Source organism: Arabidopsis thaliana, chromosome 2 (genome assembly GCF_000001735.4).
Source record: "Arabidopsis thaliana chromosome 2, partial sequence".
In the NCBI taxonomy this organism is placed as follows: domain Eukaryota; kingdom Viridiplantae; phylum Streptophyta; class Magnoliopsida; order Brassicales; family Brassicaceae; genus Arabidopsis; species Arabidopsis thaliana.
In genome coordinates, this window is record NC_003071.7 from 18,773,114 (window position 1) to 18,797,798 (window position 24,685).

General features: G+C 39.9%; 9 protein-coding genes across 14 annotated transcripts; 5 read left to right on the forward strand and 4 right to left on the reverse strand.

Annotated features, from left to right (window-relative positions):
• Positions 1-403: 403 nt before the first annotated feature.
• On the reverse strand, positions 404-2,684 carry CYP76C4 (cytochrome P450, family 76, subfamily C, polypeptide 4). Its single transcript, NM_130117.2, has 3 exons — positions 2,147-2,684; positions 1,310-1,832; positions 404-1,045 (listed from the first exon to the last, which is right to left on the reverse strand). Exons 1-3 carry the CDS (start codon positions 2,539-2,541, stop codon positions 428-430), a joined length of 1,536 nt encoding a protein of 511 aa, NP_182079.1. The 5' UTR covers positions 2,542-2,684; the 3' UTR covers positions 404-427.
• A 217-nt stretch (positions 2,685-2,901) lies between these two features.
• On the reverse strand, positions 2,902-5,563 carry CYP76C1 (cytochrome P450, family 76, subfamily C, polypeptide 1). Of its 3 annotated transcripts, NM_001337143.1 has the most exons (4): positions 4,847-5,261; positions 4,375-4,700; positions 4,178-4,282; positions 2,947-3,898 (listed from the first exon to the last, which is right to left on the reverse strand). In NM_001337143.1, exons 1-3 carry the CDS (start codon positions 5,239-5,241, stop codon positions 4,278-4,280), a joined length of 726 nt encoding a protein of 241 aa, NP_001325389.1. In that variant the 5' UTR covers positions 5,242-5,261; the 3' UTR covers positions 2,947-3,898; positions 4,178-4,277. The 3 variants fall into 3 exon arrangements, with proteins under 3 accessions (NP_850439.1, NP_001325389.1, NP_850440.1); NM_180108.2 differs by having other exon boundaries at positions 2,902-3,898; positions 4,178-4,700; positions 4,847-5,563; NM_180109.3 differs by having other exon boundaries at positions 3,877-4,700.
• A 644-nt stretch (positions 5,564-6,207) lies between these two features.
• Positions 6,208-8,860, reverse strand: CYP76C2 (cytochrome P450, family 76, subfamily C, polypeptide 2). The gene is made up of 3 exons (NM_130119.4): positions 8,415-8,860; positions 7,548-8,073; positions 6,208-7,439 (listed from the first exon to the last, which is right to left on the reverse strand). Exons 1-3 carry the CDS (start codon positions 8,807-8,809, stop codon positions 6,822-6,824), a joined length of 1,539 nt encoding a protein of 512 aa, NP_182081.1. The 5' UTR covers positions 8,810-8,860; the 3' UTR covers positions 6,208-6,821.
• A 257-nt stretch (positions 8,861-9,117) lies between these two features.
• CYP76C3 (cytochrome P450, family 76, subfamily C, polypeptide 3) lies at positions 9,118-11,417 on the reverse strand. Of its 3 annotated transcripts, none has more exons than NM_130120.4 (4): positions 10,782-11,417; positions 10,089-10,620; positions 9,729-10,007; positions 9,118-9,619 (listed from the first exon to the last, which is right to left on the reverse strand). In NM_130120.4, the coding sequence occupies exons 1-4, from the start codon at positions 11,171-11,173 to the stop codon at positions 9,275-9,277; spliced, it is 1,548 nt and encodes a 515-aa protein (NP_182082.2). In that variant the 5' UTR covers positions 11,174-11,417; the 3' UTR covers positions 9,118-9,274. The 3 variants fall into 3 exon arrangements, with proteins under 3 accessions (NP_182082.2, NP_001323696.1, NP_001323695.1); NM_001337145.1 differs by having other exon boundaries at positions 9,212-9,624; positions 10,782-11,234; NM_001337144.1 differs by having other exon boundaries at positions 9,200-9,619; positions 10,089-11,256.
• A 1,459-nt stretch (positions 11,418-12,876) lies between these two features.
• On the forward strand, positions 12,877-16,000 carry AT2G45590 (Protein kinase superfamily protein). The gene has a single exon (NM_130121.4). The coding sequence runs from the start codon at positions 13,612-13,614 to the stop codon at positions 15,661-15,663; it is 2,052 nt and encodes a 683-aa protein (NP_182083.1). The 5' UTR covers positions 12,877-13,611; the 3' UTR covers positions 15,664-16,000.
• Positions 16,001-16,375: 375 nt separating this feature from the next.
• AT2G45600 (alpha/beta-Hydrolases superfamily protein) lies at positions 16,376-17,902 on the forward strand. The gene has a single exon (NM_130122.3). The coding sequence runs from the start codon at positions 16,686-16,688 to the stop codon at positions 17,673-17,675; it is 990 nt and encodes a 329-aa protein (NP_566047.1). The 5' UTR covers positions 16,376-16,685; the 3' UTR covers positions 17,676-17,902.
• Positions 17,903-18,175: 273 nt separating this feature from the next.
• Positions 18,176-19,473, forward strand: AT2G45610 (alpha/beta-Hydrolases superfamily protein). Its single transcript, NM_130123.2, has one exon. It carries the CDS (start codon positions 18,350-18,352, stop codon positions 19,322-19,324), a length of 975 nt encoding a protein of 324 aa, NP_182085.1. The 5' UTR covers positions 18,176-18,349; the 3' UTR covers positions 19,325-19,473.
• A 277-nt stretch (positions 19,474-19,750) lies between these two features.
• Positions 19,751-22,791, forward strand: AT2G45620 (Nucleotidyltransferase family protein). The gene is made up of 6 exons (NM_130124.1): positions 19,751-21,035; positions 21,195-21,563; positions 21,672-21,895; positions 21,977-22,040; positions 22,121-22,317; positions 22,403-22,791. Exons 1-6 carry the CDS (start codon positions 19,830-19,832, stop codon positions 22,635-22,637), a joined length of 2,295 nt encoding a protein of 764 aa, NP_566048.1. The 5' UTR covers positions 19,751-19,829; the 3' UTR covers positions 22,638-22,791.
• A 21-nt stretch (positions 22,792-22,812) lies between these two features.
• Positions 22,813-24,150, forward strand: AT2G45630 (D-isomer specific 2-hydroxyacid dehydrogenase family protein). 2 transcript variants are annotated; one of them, NM_201964.2, is made up of 2 exons: positions 22,875-23,381; positions 23,455-24,150. In NM_201964.2, the coding sequence occupies exons 1-2, from the start codon at positions 22,887-22,889 to the stop codon at positions 23,974-23,976; spliced, it is 1,017 nt and encodes a 338-aa protein (NP_973693.1). In that variant the 5' UTR covers positions 22,875-22,886; the 3' UTR covers positions 23,977-24,150. The 2 variants fall into 2 exon arrangements, with proteins under 2 accessions (NP_566049.1, NP_973693.1); NM_130125.1 differs by having other exon boundaries at positions 22,813-23,898.
• The last annotated feature ends 535 nt before the right edge of the window (positions 24,151-24,685 follow it).

A 24,685-nucleotide genomic window follows, 5' to 3' on the forward strand; every position in this document is an offset into this window, starting at 1 on the left:
ATTAGACAAGGATGCAAAAAAAACAAAGGTCTACCATACACAAGTGTTTAAGAAAAAAAGAAAAAGAAATTAATATTTTCTTAACCTAAAAATTAATAATAATATTTTTTTACACTAAAGTCTAAACCAAACAACAAATCATCTTTCTATTTTTTCTTTAGCACAACCATCAATTTAGATTGATAACTAGTCATAGTAATTTTTTAATTGAAAATTTGTAATAACTTATGGGCTTTAAATTTACCTAAAAGATATACATAGGCCCAATACAAATCTGGATACTGGATACCTTGACTTCTTCAGGCCTTACCCATTTCATAAGAAGAAAACTTTTAACCGAGAGAACACAGCGTTTTAGATGATTTTGTTTTATTTTTATCACAAGGGTTTGAGCAATTTAAACAAACAGAGGAAAGTATTACAATGGCTAATTAATGGTCTGTTTCTTTACGGGAATGGCATATAACGTGTTGGTCCTGTGTAATGTGATACCAAAGGTCTCGTCCATATCCAAGTCCTCTGAAACGACACCGTTAGGAAGCTTCCAGTCAAAGGAATAAAGAAGAGAAGCAAGCATAAGAGACACTGTTTTCACAGCCAAAGGCAATCCCGGACATATTCTCCGTCCTCCTCCAAACGGTGTAAGCTCATAATCTCTACCTTTCACATCAATATCTTTCCCCATAAACCTCTCTGGCTCGAACTGGCTCGGATTCTCCCATACGCTTGGGTCTCGTCCTATGGCCCACACATTCACTAGAACCTGAGTATCTTTAGGCACCATGAACCCAAGAACCTCCACATCTGATTCCGCTTTTCGTGGGACTAGTAGCGGAGCAGCCGGATGTAACCTAAAAGTTTCCTTCACAACCGCTTGTAAATATGGCAATCCTGAGATATCTGACTCTTGCACAACACTGTTTTGACCTAACACACGATCCATCTCTGCCTGAGCTTTTACCATCGTTTTAGGGTTTCTAAGTAACTCTGCCATTGCCCACTCTAGAGTACTAGAGCTTGTATCTGTGCCAGCTGTAAACATATCCTGAAATACAATCATATATAAATAAGTGAGCTTGACATTGTGGAACCGTATATAAAGATTCATGTGGTTTCATCTCAAGACATTGATAAAAAGAACATAACATTGCGAAACCGTATTCAAGATGTCTTTATATGATCAAGTCATATTTTTGACATTTCCGTCTCAAGATTTGTTGGAAGATTGCGAGTAATGAAATTTCATCTCAAAACGAATGAACAGAAAATTGACTACAATCTTGATTATCTGCAAGCTGGTAGAACTTACCAAGAGTAGGTGTTCAATATCGTTATTGTCGAGCTCTGCTTCATCTCCTTCGTTGAGGATGAGAAGCGAATCCAAGAAATCTCTGTTGGAAACATCTTTAGAGTAATTCCCTAATGATTTTTCTGCTATTTTAGCATCCATGAACCCACGGAAAACCCTAAACAACCTCTCCGTCAGACCCCTCATTGCCTTCCTATTACCTTGTAGGTCAAGAAACCCCATAAATGGAAAGTAGTTAGCAGCGTCTGGTTTCCCAGCAGCTTCCATGGCACCAATCACCGTGTCCTGAAATTCGTTGGATTTTTTCGAGTCATAGCTACCGAGATCAACCGAAAACAGAATGTTGGATATGATATTAAGAACTGTGGTGTAGGATGCACGAGAAATATCAACTGCTTCTTTTCTCTCGCTGCTTTCATTCATGAAGCTTACAAGCTCTTGCACTTTCTTCATCCGCAGAGCTTTAGTGGCTTCGGTACGCTGCGGTGAGAACATGAGAGTCACTGACAGTTTTCTCAACATCCTGAGACAAATCATAACAGCGATCCATTATACTCTAATTGGTGTCTTTGTTACGTTTGCGTTTATGTTTGAAGATTAACAATTGGAACACCTCAAGACAACACTCTAAAGTTTTTACTCGTTACAAGCGTCAATAAACCGTAATTTCGACTAAGATTGTATCCAAAAACAGTTGAATTTATTAGAAACCGACAAACCGTAATAAAATTATTAATTATGTTTACGTACAAATACAAAATTTTAGTTTAAACAAGCATTTGAAAATTGTTAAACTAAATACGAAGTGGTAAAAGAAAAATGAAATTAGGTTTGTACCTCCAACGAGCGGACGACGGAGGAAGCCAGATGACGGAAACTTCTTCGTGACCAAAGCACCGTATAGAGTCATTGGACTTACGGCCAGACAAGATTTGGTCGTGTGTTCTTAGTACTTCTCTTGCAGCTTCTGGTGAAGTTATGACGACTGAGTTTAGACATCCAAACTTAAGACTCATGATTGGTCCATAAATTTTTGCGAGGTCAGCGAATGAGCTGTGCGGGTTTTTACCGACTTGGTGAATGTTTCCGATAATCGGTAATCGTGGAGGTCCAGGAGGCAGCGTGGCGGCTCGGCCAGAACTCCGTCGGGATCTTGCGGTTGTCGAGATGAGGAAACATGATGAGATAAAGCAAAAGAGGAGAAACAGAGCTTGCCCTGAGATGATGTCCATCTGTGTTTGCTCAAATGACTAAGCAAAATCATCTAAACATATCTTCTTCTTTTTTTGTCATCTGAAATATATCATAACATAGATTTCCATATATGTTGTTGATAAAAAAGAATTGTGTATCAAAACTTTCGCTTACATAGCAATCGTAAGTTTTCCAAATTTTATCAAAAAGAATTGTGTTAAACAGTAACAAAAGTCAAAGATCCGGTTTTCTGTTAAACAGTCGCTATGCTGAGTGAGATGAGCCAAACGATTAAGAAATGGAAACAATTTGAGTTTGTGTTTTGAAGGTGTAAACATTTGCAACTCTCATTTGTTGTATACACTAAACAATTATTTTAAGTGCGTATATATATATAATTGTATCCAATGAACATATATAAATAAGTAAATGATAATTTCTTCGTTATTTCCTTAGTCAATTAAATGACAAGATTTAGGAGAAACATCAAGTAAATGATAATGAGGCGGAAACCTATATGAGTAAATGATAAAATTAACATTTCATTATTCCATTGATGATCTGCATCGGTTTGCAGAAACTTCTTCGTTTCCTTCCTAGCCTAAACCGAGGACCGAAGCTAGGCATCAATATGGATACTTTTGACTTCTTCAAGCTCTAGCCACCTCAAGAGAGAGAAACAAACAAACTCTAGAACCGAAAACAGATAGTTTTTGGTAATAAACAAAGCTTTGGAGATTATTTCTCTGTTTATTTTTAATTATAAAACCACGACTAATTAATATTGGCGCGTTTCTTGACGGGTACGGCATGTAACGGGTTGGTCTTATGCAAAGTTAGACCAAAGGTCTCGTCCATGTCCAAATCCTCCGAAAGGACACCCTTCGGAAGCTTCCAGTCAAAGGAATAAAGAAGAGAAGCAAGCATAAGAGACACTGTTTTCATAGCCAAAGGCATTCCCGGGCAAATTCTACGTCCGGCTCCGAATGGTGTAAGCTCATAATCTCTACCTCTCACGTCCATATCTTTCCCCAAAAACCTCTCTGGCTCAAACTGGGACGGATTATCCCACACGCTCGGGTCTCGTCCTATGGCCCAGACGTTCACTAGAACCTGAGTATCTTTAAGCACCATGAAACCAAGAATCTCCGCATCGGATTCGGCTTTTCGCGGGATAAGAAGCGGAACAGGCGTATGTAACCGGAAAGTTTCCTTCACGACTGCTTGTAAATACGGCAGTTTGGAGATATCTGACTCTTCAACGATACCGTTTTGACCTATCACACAATCGATCTCGGCCTGAGCTTTCGCCATCGTTTTAGGGTTTTTAAGTAACTCTGTCATTGCCCACTCCAGGGTACTAGAGCTTGTATCCGTGCCTGCTGTAAACATATCCTGACACATATAAATCACATGTCAGTGAGCAGCTCGACATTTCGGTTCCGTATATAAATATTCATGCGATTTCAACTCATAACATTCGAGTACAACATGATCCTGTTGTATAAAAATGATGTGATATTAAAGTTTTAAAAATGTCTTTCTATGATCGAAACATGTTTTCACTCATCTAACATTTGTTGGAATACTAATAAATTTAAAGATTTTCATCCACAAAATTGATTATTCCATTATCTTATAAATCATGATTATCTGCAGTAAGGTCAGACTTACCAAGAGAAGGTGTTCAATATCGCTAATGGAGAGTTCTGATTCATCTCCTTTGTAATCGAGAAGGTTGTCAACGAAATCGTTTTTTGAAACATCTTTAGGGTTATTCTGCGATGATTTTTCCGCAATCTTAGCATCAATGAACCCACGGAAAACCCTTACCAGCCTCTCCGTGCAAACCTTAAAAGTCTTCACATTACCTTGCAGATCAAGAAACCTCAGAAATGGAAAGTAATTAGCAGCGTCTGGAGTCCCGGCAGCATCCATAACACTAATCACCGTGTCTTGAACCCCATTAATAGAAGCTTTCGCGTTGTAGCTACCGAGATCGACGGAAAACAGAATGTTCGATATGATATTAAGAGTTGTGATGAAGGCTACACGAGAAATATCAACAGATTCTTCCCTATCGCTGCTTTCACTTATGAAGCTCACAAGTTCCTTCACCTTGTTCATCCTCAAGGCTTTCGTGGCTTCGATACGCTGTGGTGACAAGAGCTGAGTCACCGACAGCCTTCTCAACAGCCTAAAACAGAGCATAACAACGATCCATCAAGAACATTACTGTTTTAGGGTCTTTATTGCCTTTTAACAAAAAGAAAAACGCTCTTGTAGCAAATCTCGTAAGAAACAAAATCCTAGGAAAATAGAAAGTCGATATTGAAGTTATACCTCCAACGAGCGGACGACGAAGGAAGCCAGACAAGGGAAGCGTCTTGGTGATTGATGGACCGTACCGCGTTAGTGGGACTACGGGCAGACAAAATCTGGTCATGTGTTCGTAAAACCTCTCTCGCAGCTTCTGGTGAAGCTATAACCACTGTATTTAAACTTCCAAGCTTAAGACTCATGACTGGTCCATAAGTTTTTGAGAGCTCGGCGAATGAGCGATGTGGATGTTTTCCGACGAGGTGAATATTTCCGATGATCGGTAACCGTGGAGGTCCTGGAGGCAGCGCGGTGGCCCCGCGGGAGATTCGTCCAGATCTTGTGGTGGTGAAGATAAGAAAACATGATAAGATAAAGCAAAAGAGGAGTAACAGAGCTTGCCCTGAGATTATGTCCATCTGTGCTTCTTAAGCGGTAGAAAATTATCCAAAGAAATTACATATATATAATATTTGTAGAAGACAAACAAAATATCTTCCTGGTTCAGGGAAGATATATAAATATTTCATTTTTATAATTGAGGAGAGTAGTAGCCACAAATTTGGTCCATTTACTTTGTTTGTCGACTCCCCCGGCATATACAATAAATAATGTCAGTGATCGGTTCCGAAATTCCTACCAGTGGCGCTACTTTAGTTTTGGCAGAAGAAATCAAACAAATATGAAGATATTTTTTTATATACAACAAAATAGCAAAATCTAACCAACTAATTATTTTATACTATTTGGTTTGGACTCTTTTCTAATTAACAAAACCACATTACTGTTCATCTGTTAAACCTCACATTAATTTCATTAATTATACTATTAGGCAGCTTAACCATGTGTATAGGTGTACGTTACTCTCTTTATTTACTGTTTAGCTGTATTTGTTCTGATGTTAGGTTAAGTTGCTCGACCTGGTTTGCTCCTTTCATGTGCATCTCTTGATATTTGTACTTTAAAAAAAAAAAACTTATATTAAATGGCTTTTATATTTGGTTTGGACTCTTTTCTAATTAACAAAACCAAAATTTCTCAAAACCCAGCGTAGCAAATAATTTGATTTTTTAAAATAATAAAATGAATTTTATTTAGTAAATGCCATGGAAATATCAAAATTAAAAAACCTATTTTAAAATTTTGAATTAAAAACTTGAATACTAAAATCTACATAACGATATAAAAACAAATTGAATATTTGAAATTTCTAACGACTAATGCAGATACAAAATCCGGTTAATTTCATATCATATTGCAAAAATCAAGTTTCTTAAAATCCGTAATATTAAAAAAAAAAAAAACTTCAAAACCCAAATTTGATTTTAAGTATAATATTTGAAAATCTGCTAAAATTTTTTGAATGAAAATAAAATAAAATGGGATAGGATTAACAGTTCGTATGGGCTGAAAATTCTGTTCCTTTTGTTGGGCTTTGTTGTGCAAAAGGGCTTTGATGATGTCATCAATCCAACGCCGCCAGGCGCCACCTCTCTGTAAATGCAAAAGCCACACTCTTCACCGGAAACGCAAAAGCCACCTCCTCAATCTCTCTCTCTCTCTCTCTCTATCGCCAATTGATTGCTGGTCCTTATCGGAGAGAAGCTCCAACATCATGACTCCGAGGCCTGAAATTCCGGCAACATGTAGTTCGTCTCTAACCTAATCGATATTTTTTATTCTGTCACTCTCTCTCTCTCTAGCCATCTCCGTCGTCGTTCTCAGGATACATCTTGGTCGAAGAAGAGTCAACATTAACTTCCATCGCTCAATTTGTCGAAGAGCAACGACAAAGCAACAAATCAAAACGTCGAACAATTTGGAGCCAAAGATGGATCAACAACTCATGAAATTCGAAGATGAAATCGAAGAGAGAATATAGGTAAACGAACTATAGAATCTGAAGAATAGAATCGTAAAATCAGAGCATGAAATTGCATCTTATGTCAACCGATAAGAAAAGCATATTTGTACTTTAAAGAAAACTTATACTAAATGGCTAATTACGGCCACGTTTCTTGACGGGTACGGCATGTAACGGGTTGGTCTTGTGCAATGTGAGACCGAAAGTCTCGTCCATGTCCAAATCCTCTGAACCGACACCGTTTGGAAGCTTCCAGTCAAATGAATAAAGAAGAGAAGCAAGCATAAGAGGCACTGTTTTCACAGCCAAAGGCAATCCCGGGCATATTCTACGTCCGGCTCCGAATGGTGTAAGCTCATAATCTCTACCTCTCAGGTCGATATCTTTCCCTAAAAACCTCTCTGGCTTAAACCGGGACGAATTCTCCCACACGTTCGGGTCTCTTCCTATGGCCCACACGTTCACAAATACCTGAGTGTCTTTAGGCACCATGAACCCAAGAACCTCCACATCTGATTCAGCTTTTCGGGGGACTAGTAGCGGAGCAGCCGGATGTAACCGGAAAGTTTCCTTCACCACTGCTTGTAGATAGGGAAGTGCCGAGATATCAGACTCTTCAACAACACCTTTCTGACCAATCACACAGTCGATCTCAGCCTGAGCTTTCACCATTGTTTCAGGGTTTCGAAGTAACTCTGCCATTGCCCATTCCACGGTACTAGAGTTTGTGTCTGTGCCCGCTCCAAACAGGTCCTGATATATATATACGTATCTTTTAAAGTCTTGATGATATTTGATTTATTTTAAAAGTTAATTCATAAGATTCTAATATCCTACAAAATATATAGTAAGTAGACTTACCAAGAGAAGGTGTACAATATCGTTAGTGTTGAGCTCTGCTTCATCTCCTTCGGTAAGATCGAGAAGCACATCCACAAAATCTCTCTCCCGGACATCTTTAGAGTTAGTATCCCGCAATGATTTTTCCGCTAATTTAGCATCAATGAACCCACGGAAAACCTTAAACAATCTCTCGGAACAAGCCTTCAGAGTCTTTCTATTACCTTGCAGATCAAGGAACCCCAGAAATGGAAAGAAGTTAGCAGCGTCTGGATTCCCGACAGCTTCCATGACACCAATCACCGTGTCTTGAAACACACCGGATTTATTCGAGTCGTAGTTACCGAGATCGACAGAAAACAGAATGTTTGATATGATATTAAGAGCAGTGATGAAGGTAGCACGAGATATATCAACAGCTTCTTCTCTCTCGCTGCTTTCACTCATGAAGCTCACGAGTTCCTTCACCTTGTTCTCCCTCAACGTTTTCGTGGCTTCGATACGCTGAGGCGAGAAGAGCTGAGTCGCCGACAGTTTTCTCAAAAGTCTAAATAAAACAAAACACAAACCATTACTCAACAAGCCTAATTAATATGAACAAACTAACATGTCGAATATTGGAATCACGGGATTTAATTTGACTAAGAACCAACATGTTCAACCAAGAAAAAGCGGAATAATATTTAATTTTTCTTATTTTGGTCATGAAATTTACTAAATCGCAAGATCCTACACATACTTATAGAAATTCCTCAGAATTATTAGGCTTAAATCACCGAATCATGTTGACACCGTTTCCTTAATATATAAAATAATCCTTCGGATTACCAATCAGAACACTTAAGAAAACTGAAACCATATAAAACTAAAAACCGATATTAATTATACCTCCAACGAGACGACGATGGTGGAAGCCAGACAACGGAAACCTTGTCGTGATTAATGGACCGTATCGAGTTAGTGGGGGTACGGCTAGAGAGGATTTGGTCGTATGTTCTTAGAACCTCTCTTGCAGCCTCAGGTGAAGTTACGACCACTGTGTTTAAACTTCCAAATTTAAGGCTCATGATTGGTCCATATGTTTTTGAGAGGTCAGCGAATGAATGGTGTGGGTTTCTACCGACAAGGTGAATGTTTCCGATGATGGGCAGTCGCGGAGGTCCCGGCGGAGATGGAACGACCTTGCGAGAGCTCCGGGGTCTTGTTGTAGTGAAGAAGATTATGAAAAATGATAAGACAAAGCAAAATAGAGGGAACAAAGCTTGTTCAAAGATGATATCCATAATTTTTTCTCAAGTGATATTTTCTTTCAAATGAGTGAATTATCAAAGCTTCAAAAGCCAACTTAAATACGTAAAGATATTCGTGTAGTAAATATTTCACAAATATTTCTTACTTATGGTCCAAATTACATCCTACCGGTAGGGTCTGAATGAAACCAGGAGGCGCCACTTGTCAGTTAAAGCCGAGCAGTAAAGTTGTAATTGACCGACGACCATTCACAAGAGATACGTATCCGTGAATGAGTGATTATATGTCGATATCAAATGGCAAATGTCTTTTTTTGACCTACGCAATTCAATCCCGGAGACGATAAAACACCTTATCAAATTGCATTGTGTTTCCTCTTTCTTGACTTTCTAATATTAACATTTTTACTTGAAACATAAAAAGCAGTATCTTTTATAATTTCATTCTCTTCAATTATTAATATTGATCCGTACACGAACTTTATATTGATACGATTATTAATAAGAAGACGATATTGTAGGTTTCTTGACGGGTACGGCACAAAGAGATTTGGCCTTGTGTAAGGTAAGACCGAAAGTCTCGCTCATGTCAATGTTTCCGGGGACGACACCGTTTTGAAGCTTCCAGTCAAAGGAATAGAGAAGAGAGGCAAGCACCATATGCATTGTCTTAAGAGCCATCGAGATTCCCGGACACATCCTTCTTCCTGATCCAAACGGTATCAACTCGAAATCTCTGCCTTTTACATCGGTTTCTCGTAACAAGAACCTCTCTGGCTCGAACTTCATTGGATTTTCCCACACGCTCGCGTCTCGTCCTATCGCCCATACGTTCACAACAACCTAATCTCGAGAAACAGAGGTGGAAGATTTTAACCAAACCAAACTTTTTTATTGGTGTAATATCTCAAGTAATGAATGTTGGTGTAATAAAGATAAGTATGAGAAAAACCTGGGTGTTTTTAGGAACAAGGAAACCCATAATCTGAACATCGGATTCTGATTTTCTAGGGATCAAAGGAGCTGCAGGATGCAAACGAAGAGTCTCTTTCACAATTGCTTGTAAGTAAGGCAGACTCGGGATATCAGATTCTTGAACGAAACCGTTTTGACCAATCACTTGCCGTATCTCACTCTGTGCTTTGACCATCTTCTCCGTGCTACGGAATAACTCCGTCATTGCCCATTCCATTGTACTAGAGTTTGTGTCTGTGCCCGCAACAAACACATCCTGTCACAAAATAGGTAAACTGATGATATTTGCATCCAAACAATATCTTAATCTTACCATTGGTGTGTGTGAAAGACTTACGAGAAGCAAGTGTTTGAGATCATTCATTGTTAATTCTGCTTCGTTTTGCTGTGTGAGATCCAGAAGGGAGTCTAGCATATCGATGCTTGAAGCCTCTTTAGGCTCTTTCTCTGTCCGAGAAAATCTTTTGGCTAATCGAGCATCAATGAATTCTTGAAAAACCCTAAACAATTTCTCTATGCAGAGCACCGCTTTTTTCCGGGTACCTTGCAAATCAAGAAACCTCATATACTGGAAATAGTCTCCTACGTTGGGTATACCGGCGATATCCGTCAGGTGAACCACTGTGTTGTGAAATTCGTAAGACGAGGAGTTAGAGTCATACGTCGCTAAATCTACTGAAAACAGAGCATTTGAGATGATATTGAAAGATGTGACGAAGGAAGCACGAGCCAGGTCAATAGCTTCTCCTCTCTCGCGAAATTCATTTACTAAACTCACTAGTTCCTCCACCTTTCTCATTCTTAAAGATTGAATAGCATCTAAGTTTTGCGGTGATAACAAATATTTTGTTATTGTTTTCTTCAGAAACCTGACAATGCATACATACAGAACTTTAATGGAGTTGTACGTAGCTAATCACTTCACGTGTGTATAGATTTAAAGTTTTAAATTGAAGTTTAGTACACGGATGATATCAACACAAAGAGAGTTAAAAAGAAATGAAATGTTGATCTTAGATAGAGTTAGTACCTCCAACGAGCAGAGGGGGGAATCCAGACAATAGAATGTTTATGGTGATCAAAGGCTCGAAGAGCGTCGTTAAAGGTTCGAGCGGACATGACATGGTCGTGTGTTCTAAGTGCCTCTTTAGCTGCTTCTGGTGAAGATATAACCACTGCGGTTAACCTTCCAAGCTTCAAACTCATTATAGGTCCGTACGTTTTCGAAAAGGCAGCAAGTGAACGGTGAGGATTGAATCCGAGTTGGAATATGTTTCCGACCAATGGCAGTATCGGAGGACCCGGTGGAAGCGTGCCGGTGCTAGAGCTTCTCCGCGTTTTTGCGGTAGCAAAGAAGAAAAAGAATAATGTTAAGAGAAAATAGAGAGGCAGAGACATGCCTTGAATTAGTGAGAGGTCCATTGGACGACCACTTTTTTCTTTAGGTTCTACTCTCCTTGTTTAATGAAATTGGAGAGTGCCTAGAAAATATAACTCAATCATGCATTTTATATCCATGAATTTAAGTTTTTTTTCTAATGAATTTATTCACAAGTTTAAAGATATTATCTAAAATGGAGAAACAAGTTCTCAAAAACTGTCAATCGGTTGCATAATGTATATGTTTATTGCTGCTTATAACACCTACAAACTATCTGAGTTTCTAAAAATTTGTTTTTGTCATGCCCACTTATGGAAAGTTTGAACCTTACATACTTGCCTAAATTTCTTACAAACATGGGATTTCTTTTTGGTACAGACTAATTATATAAACAATGAGAACATAATATGTAAAATAGTGAGTTGTATTAGTGTCATTAATTGGATTCAAAACATGCAAGAAAAAATATATGATTCTAAAACTATAATGACACATGGGAGATCAAGACAACCGCCTGCCAAACTTGTATGTAGCCATTACTGTTCATCTGTTAAACCTCACATTAATTTCATTAATTATACTATTAGGCAGCTTAACCATGTGTTTAGGTGTACGTTACTCTCTTTATCTACTGTTAGCTGTATTTGTTCTGATGTTAGGTTAAGTTGCTCGACCTGGTTTGCTCCTTTAATGTGCATCTCTTGATATTTGCTAATTAACGAGTGACAACACTCAAATTTTATCTTCTTACTATCAACTGTTACTACATCTTGGATGGTCATGGAACACTAATAAAATCTCCTAGGTATAAAAACTATGAAACATAAAGAACTTTTATTCATGTAACGGTAGTGGAAAGTTAGGGACCACGGTCACGGGTCCCGACAAGTGTTGGCTATAACGTTCCGGCTAGCAAACAGTATTATTTAATGATAACTATTTTTTGTAGTTTTCTAAAGGAGGTTAAGTAGTGGAAGTCACATGAGCAATTTGAGTAGTAGTCGTCGCTTCTTCTTCTTCTTCTTCTTCTCCAATCTCCATTTTATTTTTGGAAAAAATACATTAAAAGTACATCTGAATCTGCTTTAAACCTGCAAAAGGCTTTGTGTTTGACGCTTTACTTCTTTGTTTATATATTTTTCCATAGATTCCCTTATCAAGATTCCAACGATGTTACCAAAGTCAAACCCCTAAGTGCAACTAACCACTTCTTTATTAGCCAAAAATAAAAAGTAAACAAACCTTGTTGTTCTATTAAAACTAACAAATCACCCACTAACATCAAGTGGATTCACGAATGTTTCTCACTTGGATAGTTCTCTAATGATAATGATAACATTAGGTCATTAGCTTTGAACCATTTTTTTTCTCCCTCGAATAAATTAAAATAAATAAGAGATGGTGCCAGCGAGTGAAATGATTTTGAACGTTAGTGACGTGATCTCACTCTTTTGTTTTGCAAGTATACGTTACTCGTGCGTCTAAAAATTGGGTAAAAGTAAAACCAAAACAAACCAAACAAAAACCACAATAAGAGTCAGACCAAAGCGATTAAGGGCAAAATTGAAAAGGTCAAAATCCCATCACCCGAAAAAGCGACCTGAAAAATGCCTCCTTTTCGCTGACGTTACTAACACGTTTGATTATTACAACAAAAACAAATCTTTTTGTGTTTAACACAAACATTGTATTTTACAAATTATACATATGATTTTACAAAAATAGCTGTACGCTTTTTGCTTCTTTTTAAGAAGCTAAAAAATGATTAAGTTTGATATTAAAATTGTGCGCCTAACTAAATTATCAACCATCTTAAACGATATAATTAGAACCTAGACAATCAATACACCATTTTACTAATTACTACTAATGTTATAACAAGATTGAACATCTAATATAACATTGCCGACCAGTTATGCACATGGCTAGTCGATCGAACAAATCCAAATTAATCAGACGACTAATTGCTGTTTAACCGATGGTCTAGCCAAGAAATTGGTTAAGCTCGAACCACACATGCATCCACGCGCTTCTTAAAAGGCGAGTGAGGTTGACTTCACCATCACTTCCCCAGTTAAATTTCGTAGGTCCCACCGTGGACCTCTTCAGAAGGAGAAGAAGGTTTCAAAACAAAACCCTCGTGAATCTCACCTCAACGCGCCGCGTGCAAATCACGCTCCCTCATTAAAATCTCACGACTCGGTGACTCAAATCTATCCCTCACCGGTCTTCCGCTAAACGACGTGAGCAATAATATCCGCTCACATGACTGTCACAAATCACAGTCACCATCCCCCATTTATTCTCCGACACGTCACCATTACCATTATCGCTCGCCTGTCACACAAGTATATCTCTTTATTTTTACTACGCGAGTGTTCCAAGTAGCTGAAGAAAATCTTTTAACATCTCACCATCTTCTTCTTCAATGGAAACTCCGGATTAAATGACACTTCTGTAACTTCCTATATTTACTAAAATGCCATCTCGCCTCTCTCCGCCAGATATTCCGCCGCTGCAACCGACGCCTACGGTTAGTGACGGCCATCATCGTTTCCAGACTCTTCCACTTATCATAGCCGGTTCTCTGACTTTAACCGGAGTTTTACTCATCCTCGTCACTTTACTTATTTACCGAAGACTCTACCGAAACCGTACGGCTCCTTCAGATCTTATCTCCAACTCCAAGTCTCCTCAACACTACCAATGTCGACGCTTCTCTTACTCTCAGCTCCGCCGCGCTACAAACTCTTTCTCCGAGTCGACTCACCTCGGTCACGGCGGATTCGGCTCTGTTTACAAAGCTGATTTCCCGAGTGGCGGCGATTCACTCGCCGTCAAAGTCATGGATACCTCCGCTGGTTCTTTACAAGGCGAACGTGAGTTTCACAACGAGCTTTCTCTCTCTTCTCACTTAATTGGCTCTCCTCATGTCGTCTCTCTCCTTGGATTCTCCTCCGATCGTCGTGGTCGGAAGCTTATCCTCGTCTACGAACTTATGGCTAATCGTAGTTTACAAGACGCGCTTTTGGATCGCAAATGTGTGGAGCTTATGGATTGGAACAAAAGGTTTGAGATTGCCACGGATATAGCAAAAGGCATCGAGTTTCTTCACCATTGTTGTGATCCAATTATAATCCATGGAGATATTAAACCTAGTAACATCCTTCTCGATTCTGATTTCAAAGCCAAAATCGGAGATTTCGGTCTCGCGAGAGTAAAGTCGGAGGATTTCGATACTAGGATTCTGATTGAGGAAGAAGATAAGAGCAAGGATGTTGTTGAAGATAATGGGTCGATTCTTGAGGAGACTGAAAGCGTGATTACTGTGTTTGAAGAAGGTAATAATGTTGTCAATCTCTCGCCGGAGACTTGTGGGATTAGTGTCTTGACAGAGACGGTGGCCTCTCCGGGTGAAAAATCTGGACTTTCGCCAGAGAATTGTGCAGTGAGCATTTTGACGGTGGAGGTGGGAGCAGCATCTCCGGCGATGGCATCGATACCGTCACCGGAGACTTGTGCGATTAGCGTTTTGACGGATACTGGATTGTCACCGGAAAGTAGCAAGCTTAAAGTGGGATCGAAGAGAGATTGGTGGTGGAAACAGGACAACAATGGTGGAAGCAGAGGAGGGATTGAATCAGGGAGTGTGAAGGATTACGTGATGGAATGGATTGGGAGTGAGATTAAGAAAGAGAGACCTAGCAACAATAAGGAATGGATCAACAATGGTGATGGGTCATCATCAGTCTCTAAGAAGAAGAAGAAAGAGAAGAAGAGAAAGCCTAGAGAGTGGTGGAAGGAAGAGTTTTGTGAAGAGCTGACTAGAAAGAAGAGGAAAAAGAAGAAGAAGAAGAAAAGAGGGTTAAGCTCAATCTCAAGCATTGACTCTTGGTTTCATAGAGACGATGGTGCTTCCTCTGTTCATGACCACAATCTTAATCCTACCAAGAGGAAGAAGAGGAATAGTATAGATTGGTGGGTAGATGGGTTAAGTGGGGAGCTGAAGTCAGTCATGGGTAAAAAAAACAGTCAAGATTCTGGTTTGTGGTGTGATGTGAATGTTCAGAAGAGTGGTGGAGTCAGCAGCACACCGAGTATGAGAGGTACGGTGTGTTACATTGCACCAGAATGTGGAGGAGGAGGTGTGTTGTCTGAGAAATGCGATGTTTATAGTTTTGGGGTTCTGCTTTTGGTTCTTGTCTCAGGAAGACGGCCATTGCAGGTGACTGCTTCGCCGATGTCGGAGTTTGAGAGGGCTAACTTGATTTCATGGGCTAAGCAATTAGCTTGCAATGGTAAATTGTTGGAGTTAGTTGATAAATCTATACACTCTTTGGAGAAAGAGCAAGCGGTTCTTTGTATTACTATTGCATTGCTTTGTCTGCAAAGATCTCCGGTTAAGAGACCAACGATGAAGGAGATTGTTGAGATGCTTTCGGGTGTGTCTGAGCCACCGCATTTGCCGTTTGAGTTCTCACCCTCGCCGCCTATGGGTTTTCCGTTTAAGTCAAGGAAGAAAGCACGGTGAAATTCGGGTTTGGTTATGACTTATGAGCTCAGTCATCAAGTGTAGGATTTTTCCGGTCCAAAGCTAAACCAATTGCGAGTTGTAGGAACTATTTGATTCCGTAAGATTAGCTTTTTGCAAATATTTATGAATATTTAGTTGCTTAACAAATTAGTTTAGACAATAAAGAAGTTCCAATTGACATCAAGAAGATGATCATGATTATAGTTTAATTGCCTTTTTCTTTTGCTGAAATCTATGCACAAGGCACAAAACTATATGGGCCCAGATATAAAAATGTTTGCCATCACTCATCACTGTCTCCTGCTGTATGCAATTATGGGTATGGGGCAAATTTACCTTTTTCTTGTATTGTTTCTCTTTGTGCTCTTAACCAAATTGGTATTTCACATCTAAAGGTTATCACTTTAGGAGACAGAATATGCTTGTGCAAATGTTCCCATGGTTTCGATAAAACATCAAAATGCACTCGTCTTGAAAGCGATTACAGTTTTAACCAAACAATCAAACCTTTGATATGTCAAAACGGTCAACTGCCTATGATGGGCCGGCCGGATGAGTTAACTGCTTGTAATGGGCCGACCTAATGAGTTAGCTTAGGTTCACTAGTAACAAAACTCTAAACCGATCTTTTAGCCCGAACAAAAACACTGGATAAGTGAAGATGAAAAGAAGAAAAACGGTGTCGTTACTTTGTCAATGCACATTAACTTCTTGGTCGATTTTTATGGTACAATTTTGTTAGCCGTTATATTAGGTTCTCTTATTCAATTGACGTCAATATAGTCGATAGTACGTTACTGAATTGTATAAACTCTAATCTAAACCACTATTAATGGAGACAAATTTGCTAATGTCAGACGATTCTTTAGGCAAATCCAACTGCAACTTTGAATGAAAAGTCCCAAACTTTAATGAGACGTTGATCTTTTCAACCTCTAAAATCCTTATTTTCCCAATTCTTCTTCATAATCACACATTTTCACCTCAGAAACATATCTAGCTAATTCTCTGAAGCATCCATGGAAGCTCCTCCACCTTCAAGCGATCCATACAAGTTCCTCAACATTACACTTAACTCAGATGGATCTCTCACCAGACACCGTGATTTCCCCAAACTGCCCCCAACAGAGCAATCCAAAGACATACCATTAAACCAAACCAACAATACCTTCATCCGAATCTTCAAGCCACGGAATATTCCGCCGGAATCCAAACTTCCGATCCTCGTTTACTTTCACGGCGGTGGATTTATCCTCTACAGCGCCGCTTCAGCTCCTTTCCATGAATCTTGCACCAAAATGGCTGATCGTCTTCAAACTATAATCCTCTCCGTCGAATACCGTCTAGCTCCCGAACACCGTCTCCCGGCGGCGTACGAAGACGCCGTCGAAGCTATCTTATGGCTCCGTGATCAAGCTCGTGGGCCAATCAACGGTGGTGATTGCGACACGTGGTTAAAAGACGGTGTCGATTTCTCGAAATGCTACGTCATGGGTTCAAGCTCTGGAGGAAATATTGTCTACAACGTGGCGTTGCGTGTAGTTGACACAGATCTTTCTCCTGTTAAGATCCAAGGGCTGATAATGAACCAAGCTTTCTTCGGTGGCGTTGAGCCGTCGGATTCTGAGTCACGGCTTAAAGACGATAAGATCTGTCCGTTACCAGCTACTCACTTGTTGTGGTCACTTTGTTTACCGGACGGTGTAGATCGTGACCACGTGTACAGTAATCCAATTAAGAGCAGTGGGCCTCAGGAAAAAGATAAGATGGGACGTTTTCCGTCGACTCTTATCAACGGTTACGGTGGGGATCCTTTAGTGGATCGTCAGAGACACGTGGCGGAGATGTTAAAGGGACGTGGAGTTCACGTGGAGACGAGGTTTGATAAAGATGGGTTTCATGCTTGTGAGTTGTTTGATGGGAACAAAGCTAAGGCCCTGTACGAAACCGTTGAGGCCTTTATGAAGAGTTGTTCATCAACTGGCCCATCGTCCAACTCCAACATGTAGTAGTCTGATCTAATCATGTTTTACGAACTATATATATATCTAGCTAATAATTAAATTCCTACAACTATTACGCAATTTTTGTTGTTTTAAGTCACATATGATATGTGTGGTGCAATGGAAAAATGTATACCCTTTCAATAAATATAGTGGATGCAATTTAATCTATTTACTAATACTAATTTTAACGATGTCCAAAGAGAATTGGATGTTCTGTGAGCTACGTTTTATTAACATTTTAAATTATGAATTCCACCAACAAAAAAAGATAGATTTTAATAGGTGAACATACTATCATTATCATATTATGATTAGCTATTTACAGAATTGTTTTGAATAATTCATTAAGAACATTGTTAGATTCTTTTTGTATATATACAACAATAAAATGCTAATAATTCCATCTAGTTTAGTTTGTAGAACATGATTCCTCATTTAGACAAAATATAAAAACATTTCTTAATTTGGTCAATAATCAATATAGCTAAACTGCGTAAAATCATGACCACAAATAATCCGTATATTCATCCTAATCACAACTTAAGCTCCATTAAACGTAAAACAGTTACACACAACAACAACAACAAAAAAGTAAGAAAAGAAACGAAAAAAATCCTAAACATTTCTTCTTAGGTCAAAGTTAACTTCCTCTTAATCACGCAATTAATCATAAAACCATGTCACGTGACTCTCCTCCCGCATTTGATCCATACAAACACCTCAACATAACAATCAACCCCAACGGCTCTTGCACGCGCCATTTCGTTTGGCCGAGGGTTGAACCCGACCCGGATCCATGCCCCGGCAAGCTCGCCGCTTCCAAAGACGTAACCATTAACCACGAAACCGGCGTGTCCGTACGTATTTTCCGACCAACTAATCTACCATCCAATGATAACGCCGTGGCTCGTCTCCCAATCATCATCCATCTCCACGGCTCCGGTTGGATCCTTTACCCGGCCAATTCTGCCGCAAATGACCGTTGTTGCTCTCAAATGGCCAGTGAGTTAACAGTGATTGTTGTCTCCGTACACTATCGTTTGCCTCCGGAGCATAGACTCCCAGCTCAATACGACGACGCATTAGATGCTCTGCTTTGGGTCAAACAACAAGTCGTTGACTCAACCAACGGCGAGCCGTGGCTTAAGGACTACGCCGATTTCTCACGGTGTTACATATGCGGTTCGAGTAACGGCGCTAACATCGCTTTCCAATTGGCACTGAGATCGTTAGACCACGATTTAACGCCGTTACAAATCGACGGTTGCGTGTTTTACCAACCGCTTTTTGGCGGTAAAACGAGGACAAAATCGGAGCTTAAGAATTTCGCCGACCCGGTAATGCCGGTTCCTGCGGTTGACGCCATGTGGGAACTATCTTTGCCGGTAGGTGTTGATCGGGATCATAGGTACTGTAATCCATTGGGTTACTTGCCGCAAAAGGAGAAAGTTGGACGGCTTGGACGGTGTTTGGTGATCGGTTACGGCGGAGACACGTCGTTGGATCGACAACAAGATTTCGTGAATTTGTTGGTTGCAGCTGGAGTTAGGGTTGAAGCAAGGTTTGACGACGCCGGTTTCCATAGCATCGAGCTGGTCGATCCACGACGAGCCGTCGCTCTTCTTAATATGATTAGAGATTTTATAAGTTGATTATTCTTTTCAAGTTTTCATCTAAGCATTCTATAACCGTTAATTTTCTCATTTTCTATTTTGTATACATATGACATTTTACATTGAACGTTGTTACATAGCACAAATGTTACTTCTTTTGTGTTTTTTGATAAAATGTTAACATTGTTACTTCTTATTGTATTCATTTTTACAATTCCACAATTCCGTAATTTCACAAATTTACTAATTGAAATCCATTTCATTCTCAATCATACTTAAGTAACCTACTGTAGTTGAATTTTAAGTCCAACTTGTGATCAGCTTTAAAAACAAAAGTCATAACATCGGACGGTCAGGATATCATGTGTGAGGCTGTATCCTTTAAATAATAAAATAGAGGACACACACGAGATCCGTTAAAGGTTAAACCTTGAAGAAAGAAAGATCTCTCGGTGGTGGTCATTCAACATTGTAAGATCTTCGACTTGGCAAAATTGTTTCACTTTCGCTCTAAAAACTTCATCTTCACTTTCTCTCCTCCTCCATGGCGGACGGTGGGGCTGAACCTCCAGCTCCACCATCATCGATAAACGCCGGTGAATTTCTCTTGTCTATTTTGCACGGAAGTCCTTCGCCGTCGTCACAAGGTCCTCAGCATCATCAGTCATTCGCTCTCGATCCAGCCATCGCAGCCATTGGTCCTACCGTCAATAATCCTTTTCCTCCGTCGAATTGGCAATCTAACGGTCATCGACCCAGTAATCATAACCCTCCTTCTTGGCCACTCGCCTTTTCACCTCCTCATAATCTTTCCCCCAATTTCTTAGGGTTTCCTCAATTTCCGCCTAGCCCTTTCACGACGAACCAATTCGACGGTAATCAAAGAGTATCTCCAGAAGATGCTTATAGATTAGGGTTTCCTGGAACTACAAATCCTGCTATTCAGTCCATGGTACAGCAACAGCAGCAGCAGCAGCTACCGCCGCCGCAATCAGAGACTCGGAAGCTTGTTTTTGGTTCTTTCTCGGGAGATGCTACTCAAAGCCTTAATGGGTTACATAACGGGAACTTGAAGTATGATTCTAATCAACACGAACAGCTCATGAGGCATCCCCAATCTACTCTCTCGAATTCTAACATGGATCCAAACTTGTCTCATCATCGGAATCATGATCTCCATGAACAGAGGGGAGGTCACAGCGGAAGAGGAAACTGGGGTCATATTGGGAATAACGGCAGGGGTTTAAAGTCTACTCCTCCTCCTCCTCCTCCTGGATTTTCGAGTAACCAAAGAGGATGGGATATGAGTTTAGGAAGTAAGGATGACGATAGAGGGATGGGTAGGAATCATGATCAAGCAATGGGCGAGCATTCTAAAGTTTGGAATCAAAGTGTTGATTTTTCTGCTGAGGCTAATAGATTAAGGGGATTGTCTATCCAGAACGAGAGCAAGTTCAATCTTAGTCAACAAATAGATCATCCTGGACCACCTAAGGGTGCAAGTCTACATTCTGTATCAGCAGCTGATGCTGCGGATTCCTTTTCGATGTTGAACAAGGAAGCTCGTCGTGGAGGTGAACGTAGAGAGGAATTGGGGCAGCTCAGTAAGGCAAAGAGGGAAGGCAATGCAAACTCTGACGAGATTGAGGATTTTGGAGAAGATATTGTTAAGTCTTTATTGCTTGAAGATGAAACTGGTGAGAAGGATGCCAATGATGGGAAGAAGGATAGCAAGACTTCTCGCGAGAAGGTACGTTTCAGTTTTTGTGTAAGCTTGTGATATAGGATATACCTAATGACTTGTTGGGAACATTCAGTGATGGTGTTTAGCTCGTGTAATCAATTCTTGAACTAGAAAGGATGTTTTTTTAGATTGGAAAGATTGTTTAAATCAGGGTTTTGTTATCAGGAGTCGAGAGTGGACAATCGGGGTCAACGGCTGCTTGGCCAAAAGGCAAGAATGGTTAAAATGTATATGGCATGTCGAAATGACATCCACAGGTATGATGCTACATTCATTGCAATCTACAAGTCCCTGATTCCCGCAGAAGAGGAGCTGGAGAAGCAGAGACAACTAATGGCACATCTAGAGAATCTAGTTGCCAAAGAATGGCCTCATGCAAAGTTGTATCTTTACGGGTCCTGTGCTAACTCTTTTGGTTTCCCGAAGAGCGACATCGACGTTTGCCTTGCAATCGAAGGTGATGATATCAACAAATCTGAGATGTTGTTAAAGCTGGCAGAGATCTTGGAATCAGATAATCTCCAAAATGTTCAGGTAAAGTAAATGAGTTTACTTATAGAAACACATTGCTTTGGTACTTGATACGCTTTTCTTGCTTTGAATCTGGTGCCTATATTTTCTGAAACATTGTTTTTTGTGTAGGCTCTAACACGAGCTAGGGTTCCAATTGTAAAACTTATGGATCCGGTTACTGGGATATCTTGTGATATCTGCATCAACAATGTATTGGCTGTTGTGAACACAAAGCTCTTGCGAGATTATGCTCAGATAGATGTTCGTTTAAGGCAGTTGGCTTTCATTGTGAAACATTGGGCAAAGTCAAGAAGGGTTAATGAAACTTATCAAGGAACACTTTCCAGCTACGCGTAAGTTCTCCTCCACACTTTGAAATGAAGTTACTTTGGATTGCAAATTACAATCATTACTTATATTTGATACTTTTGCAGGTACGTTCTGATGTGTATCCATTTCTTGCAGCAGCGTAGGCCGCCAATTCTTCCTTGCTTACAGGTGTGTATAATCATATCCTCCTAAAATAGTGTACTGATTACTGAATGCTCTTCATTTATTGAAGTTATTACTTGATGCAGGAAATGGAGCCGACTTACTCAGTTCGGGTAGATAATATCCGGTGCACATACTTTGATAATGTTGATAGACTCCGTAACTTCGGATCAAACAACAGGGAGACCATAGCTGAGCTGGTCTGGGGATTCTTCAACTACTGGGCTTACGCTCATGACTATGCGTATAATGTTGTATCCGTCCGCACCGGTTCCATACTTGGGTAAACTAGAAACTCAATTATACTTACTGCAACATCTGTGAAGCAACAATCTCAGAGATGAAACATGAATATGTGTGTGTTGCAGGAAGCGAGAGAAGGACTGGACGAGAAGGGTGGGGAACGATAGGCACTTGATATGCATAGAGGATCCGTTTGAGACGAGCCATGATCTGGGTAGGGTGGTCGACAAGTTTAGTATCAGAGTGTTGAGGGAGGAGTTCGAAAGAGCTGCAAGGATTATGCATCAAGATCCTAACCCATGTGCCAAGCTTTTGGAACCATATATTCCTGAAGATAATAATGGACAAGGCCACAACTGAACTTTTAAAACATTTGAATGGCGGATTCGTGTGGCTTGTATATATTTATGGGTAGAAGATTCATGCTCTGTTCTTTTTGCTTTTTTGGTTGTGATTTGAAATCTTGCTTGTGACCCAACAAAAAGAAAGGTCTTAGTTTTGAAGATTTTTGTATGATGGTGATGTGGGTGGATTTCTTAAACGTGTCGTGTTATTTGCGTGACTTGAAAAAAGAAGTGAGATAATTTTGAAAACAATTTTTTAATAATAATGCAAAACAGATCAATCTCGCAAGTCGCAACGATGGCGACGAGCTCTTCCACCGAGAAACTGCCACGTGTCCTCATCGTCAAACGTCCCGACGCCATGGCTGTGTTAGGCGACGGATTCGTCGCCTCCACCAAGTTCGAGATCCTCAAAGCCTTCGAGTCTCCGCTTCCTCTTCCTGAATTCTTGGCCTATCACTCTGACTCCATCTCCGCCATTATAGCCCCTGTAGCTGCTCCGGTCACAGCCGATCTGATTCGCATCCTCCCTAATCTTCGCTTGGTTGTTACTACCAGCGCCGGCGTTGACCATGTTGACTTAGTTGAGTGTCGTCGTCGAGGCATCTCCGTCGCCAACGCTGGCTCAAGCTTCTCGGAAGATGTCGCAGATACTGCCGTCGGTTTACTCATCGACGTCTTCCGCCGCATCTCCGCCGCCAATCGGTTCGTTAAGCAACGGTTTTGGCCACTCAAAGGCGATTATCCTCTCGGTTCCAAGGTTTGCAACATAACTTGTGAAAAAATCAAATTAGCAACAAAAATGATTGTTAATGGTTCCCTCTAATTTGCAGTTGGGGAGAAAGCGAATCGGAATCGTGGGACTAGGAAGCATTGGCTCGAAAGTAGCGACAAGGCTCGACGCCTTTGGTTGCCAAATTTCATATAGCTCAAGAAACAGAAAACCATATGATGTTCCATATCACTATTACATGGATATAGAGGAGATGGCAGCTAATAGTGATGCACTCATAATCTGTTGTGAATTGAATGAGAAGACATTGCGTTTGATTAATAAAGATGTTCTTTCTGCTCTGGGAAAGCGAGGAGTGATCGTTAACGTGGCTCGTGGGGCTATAATCGATGAGGAAGAAATGGTGAGATGTTTGAGAGAAGGTGAGATTGGTGGTGCTGGTTTGGATGTTTTTGAAGATGAGCCTAATGTTCCGAAGGAGCTTTTTGAATTGGATAATGTTGTTTTCTCTCCACATAGTGCTTTTATGACATTGGAAGGTCTTGAAGAACTTGGGAAAGTTGTAGTAGGGAATATTGAAGCTTTCTTCTCCAATAAACCTCTTTTAACTCCTGTTCTTTGATGGGTCTCATCGCCAAGGTTAAGCTGGGAAAGTTTGAGTCCTACATTTGGGTTGTTTTTTTCGCTCTTTCATGGCAGTTGTATGATTGATTTACATAGTTTCAGTGTTTCGAACGATTGCTTTTCTTATGTGCATAGGCAAATTTTAACGTGTTATTTTGATAGGTGACATTCTGACATTCTATTTTTCACCTTTGGTTTTATTTTTTCTTCAATGTTATTATGACGTAAGCAAGTTGTATTTTGACGTTCAGTTTTGGGCGTTTCAACTAGCGAACGTTGGAATTGTGTTTTTGGCTATCGATCGTTAGGAGTATGGGAAAAATGTCACATTTAAATCTAAATCATCAGTCAGTTTACTACTTTTTGTTGGATCTGGTTTAAATTTTTGCATGAACTCTGGATCATGTTTAAATTTTCGAATTCCCATTGACACTTCCAATTCCCAATTCTCATTGACACATCGTAAATCCTAAACATTTTTCAACATGACTCGAAAGTTATTCGATTTTTGATAATGTAGCCGAAGTCTGCATGAAAGTAATTCAATTGCACATTCTGACTTATAGCCGTAACCTAATAGATTTCGAAAGTTGGTGTTTTTAAAGGATATTAATGTTATTTTAGTGTTATTTTGAAGTCGCTTTAATAACTTTTTCAGTTGTTTTTTATTTTTAAAGTGTTTTTGATAATTTCGACTTATTAATTTT

What these genes read in the sequence shown, in the direction of transcription:
- CYP76C3 (NM_130120.4), bottom strand. Translation starts at nt 11,173, where the DNA reads ATGGACCTCTCACTAATTCAAGGCATGTCTCTGCCTCTCTATTTTCTC. An exon ending in CCCCCCTCTGCTCGTTGGAG is followed by an intron (nt 10,621 to 10,781) that starts GTACTAACTCTA and finishes ATGCATTGTCAG; the next exon opens with GTTTCTGAAGAAAACAATAA. An exon ending in TTGTTCCTAAAAACACCCAG is followed by an intron (nt 9,620 to 9,728) that starts GTTTTTCTCATA and finishes TCTCGAGATTAG; the next exon opens with GTTGTTGTGAACGTATGGGC.
- AT2G45600 (NM_130122.3), top strand. Translation starts at nt 16,686, where the DNA reads ATGGAAGCTCCTCCACCTTCAAGCGATCCATACAAGTTCCTCAACATT.
- CYP76C1 (NM_180108.2), bottom strand. Translation starts at nt 5,241, where the DNA reads ATGGACATAATCTCAGGGCAAGCTCTGTTACTCCTCTTTTGCTTTATC. An exon ending in TCGTCGTCCGCTCGTTGGAG is followed by an intron (nt 4,701 to 4,846) that starts GTATAACTTCAA and finishes GCTCTGTTTTAG; the next exon opens with GCTGTTGAGAAGGCTGTCGG. An exon ending in ATATTGAACACCTTCTCTTG is followed by an intron (nt 3,899 to 4,177) that starts GTAAGTCTGACC and finishes TATATGTGTCAG; the next exon opens with GATATGTTTACAGCAGGCAC.
- CYP76C2 (NM_130119.4), bottom strand. Translation starts at nt 8,809, where the DNA reads ATGGATATCATCTTTGAACAAGCTTTGTTCCCTCTATTTTGCTTTGTC. An exon ending in CCATCGTCGTCTCGTTGGAG is followed by an intron (nt 8,074 to 8,414) that starts GTATAATTAATA and finishes TGTTTTATTTAG; the next exon opens with ACTTTTGAGAAAACTGTCGG. An exon ending in ATATTGTACACCTTCTCTTG is followed by an intron (nt 7,440 to 7,547) that starts GTAAGTCTACTT and finishes TATATATATCAG; the next exon opens with GACCTGTTTGGAGCGGGCAC.
- AT2G45630 (NM_201964.2), top strand. Translation starts at nt 22,887, where the DNA reads ATGCAAAACAGATCAATCTCGCAAGTCGCAACGATGGCGACGAGCTCT. An exon ending in ATTATCCTCTCGGTTCCAAG is followed by an intron (nt 23,382 to 23,454) that starts GTTTGCAACATA and finishes TCTAATTTGCAG; the next exon opens with TTGGGGAGAAAGCGAATCGG.
- AT2G45620 (NM_130124.1), top strand. Translation starts at nt 19,830, where the DNA reads ATGGCGGACGGTGGGGCTGAACCTCCAGCTCCACCATCATCGATAAAC. An exon ending in GCAAGACTTCTCGCGAGAAG is followed by an intron (nt 21,036 to 21,194) that starts GTACGTTTCAGT and finishes TTTTGTTATCAG; the next exon opens with GAGTCGAGAGTGGACAATCG. An exon ending in GGAACACTTTCCAGCTACGC is followed by an intron (nt 21,896 to 21,976) that starts GTAAGTTCTCCT and finishes ATACTTTTGCAG; the next exon opens with GTACGTTCTGATGTGTATCC.
- AT2G45590 (NM_130121.4), top strand. Translation starts at nt 13,612, where the DNA reads ATGCCATCTCGCCTCTCTCCGCCAGATATTCCGCCGCTGCAACCGACG.
- AT2G45610 (NM_130123.2), top strand. Translation starts at nt 18,350, where the DNA reads ATGTCACGTGACTCTCCTCCCGCATTTGATCCATACAAACACCTCAAC.
- CYP76C4 (NM_130117.2), bottom strand. Translation starts at nt 2,541, where the DNA reads ATGGACATCATCTCAGGGCAAGCTCTGTTTCTCCTCTTTTGCTTTATC. An exon ending in CCGTCGTCCGCTCGTTGGAG is followed by an intron (nt 1,833 to 2,146) that starts GTACAAACCTAA and finishes GATTTGTCTCAG; the next exon opens with GATGTTGAGAAAACTGTCAG. An exon ending in ATATTGAACACCTACTCTTG is followed by an intron (nt 1,046 to 1,309) that starts GTAAGTTCTACC and finishes ATTGTATTTCAG; the next exon opens with GATATGTTTACAGCTGGCAC.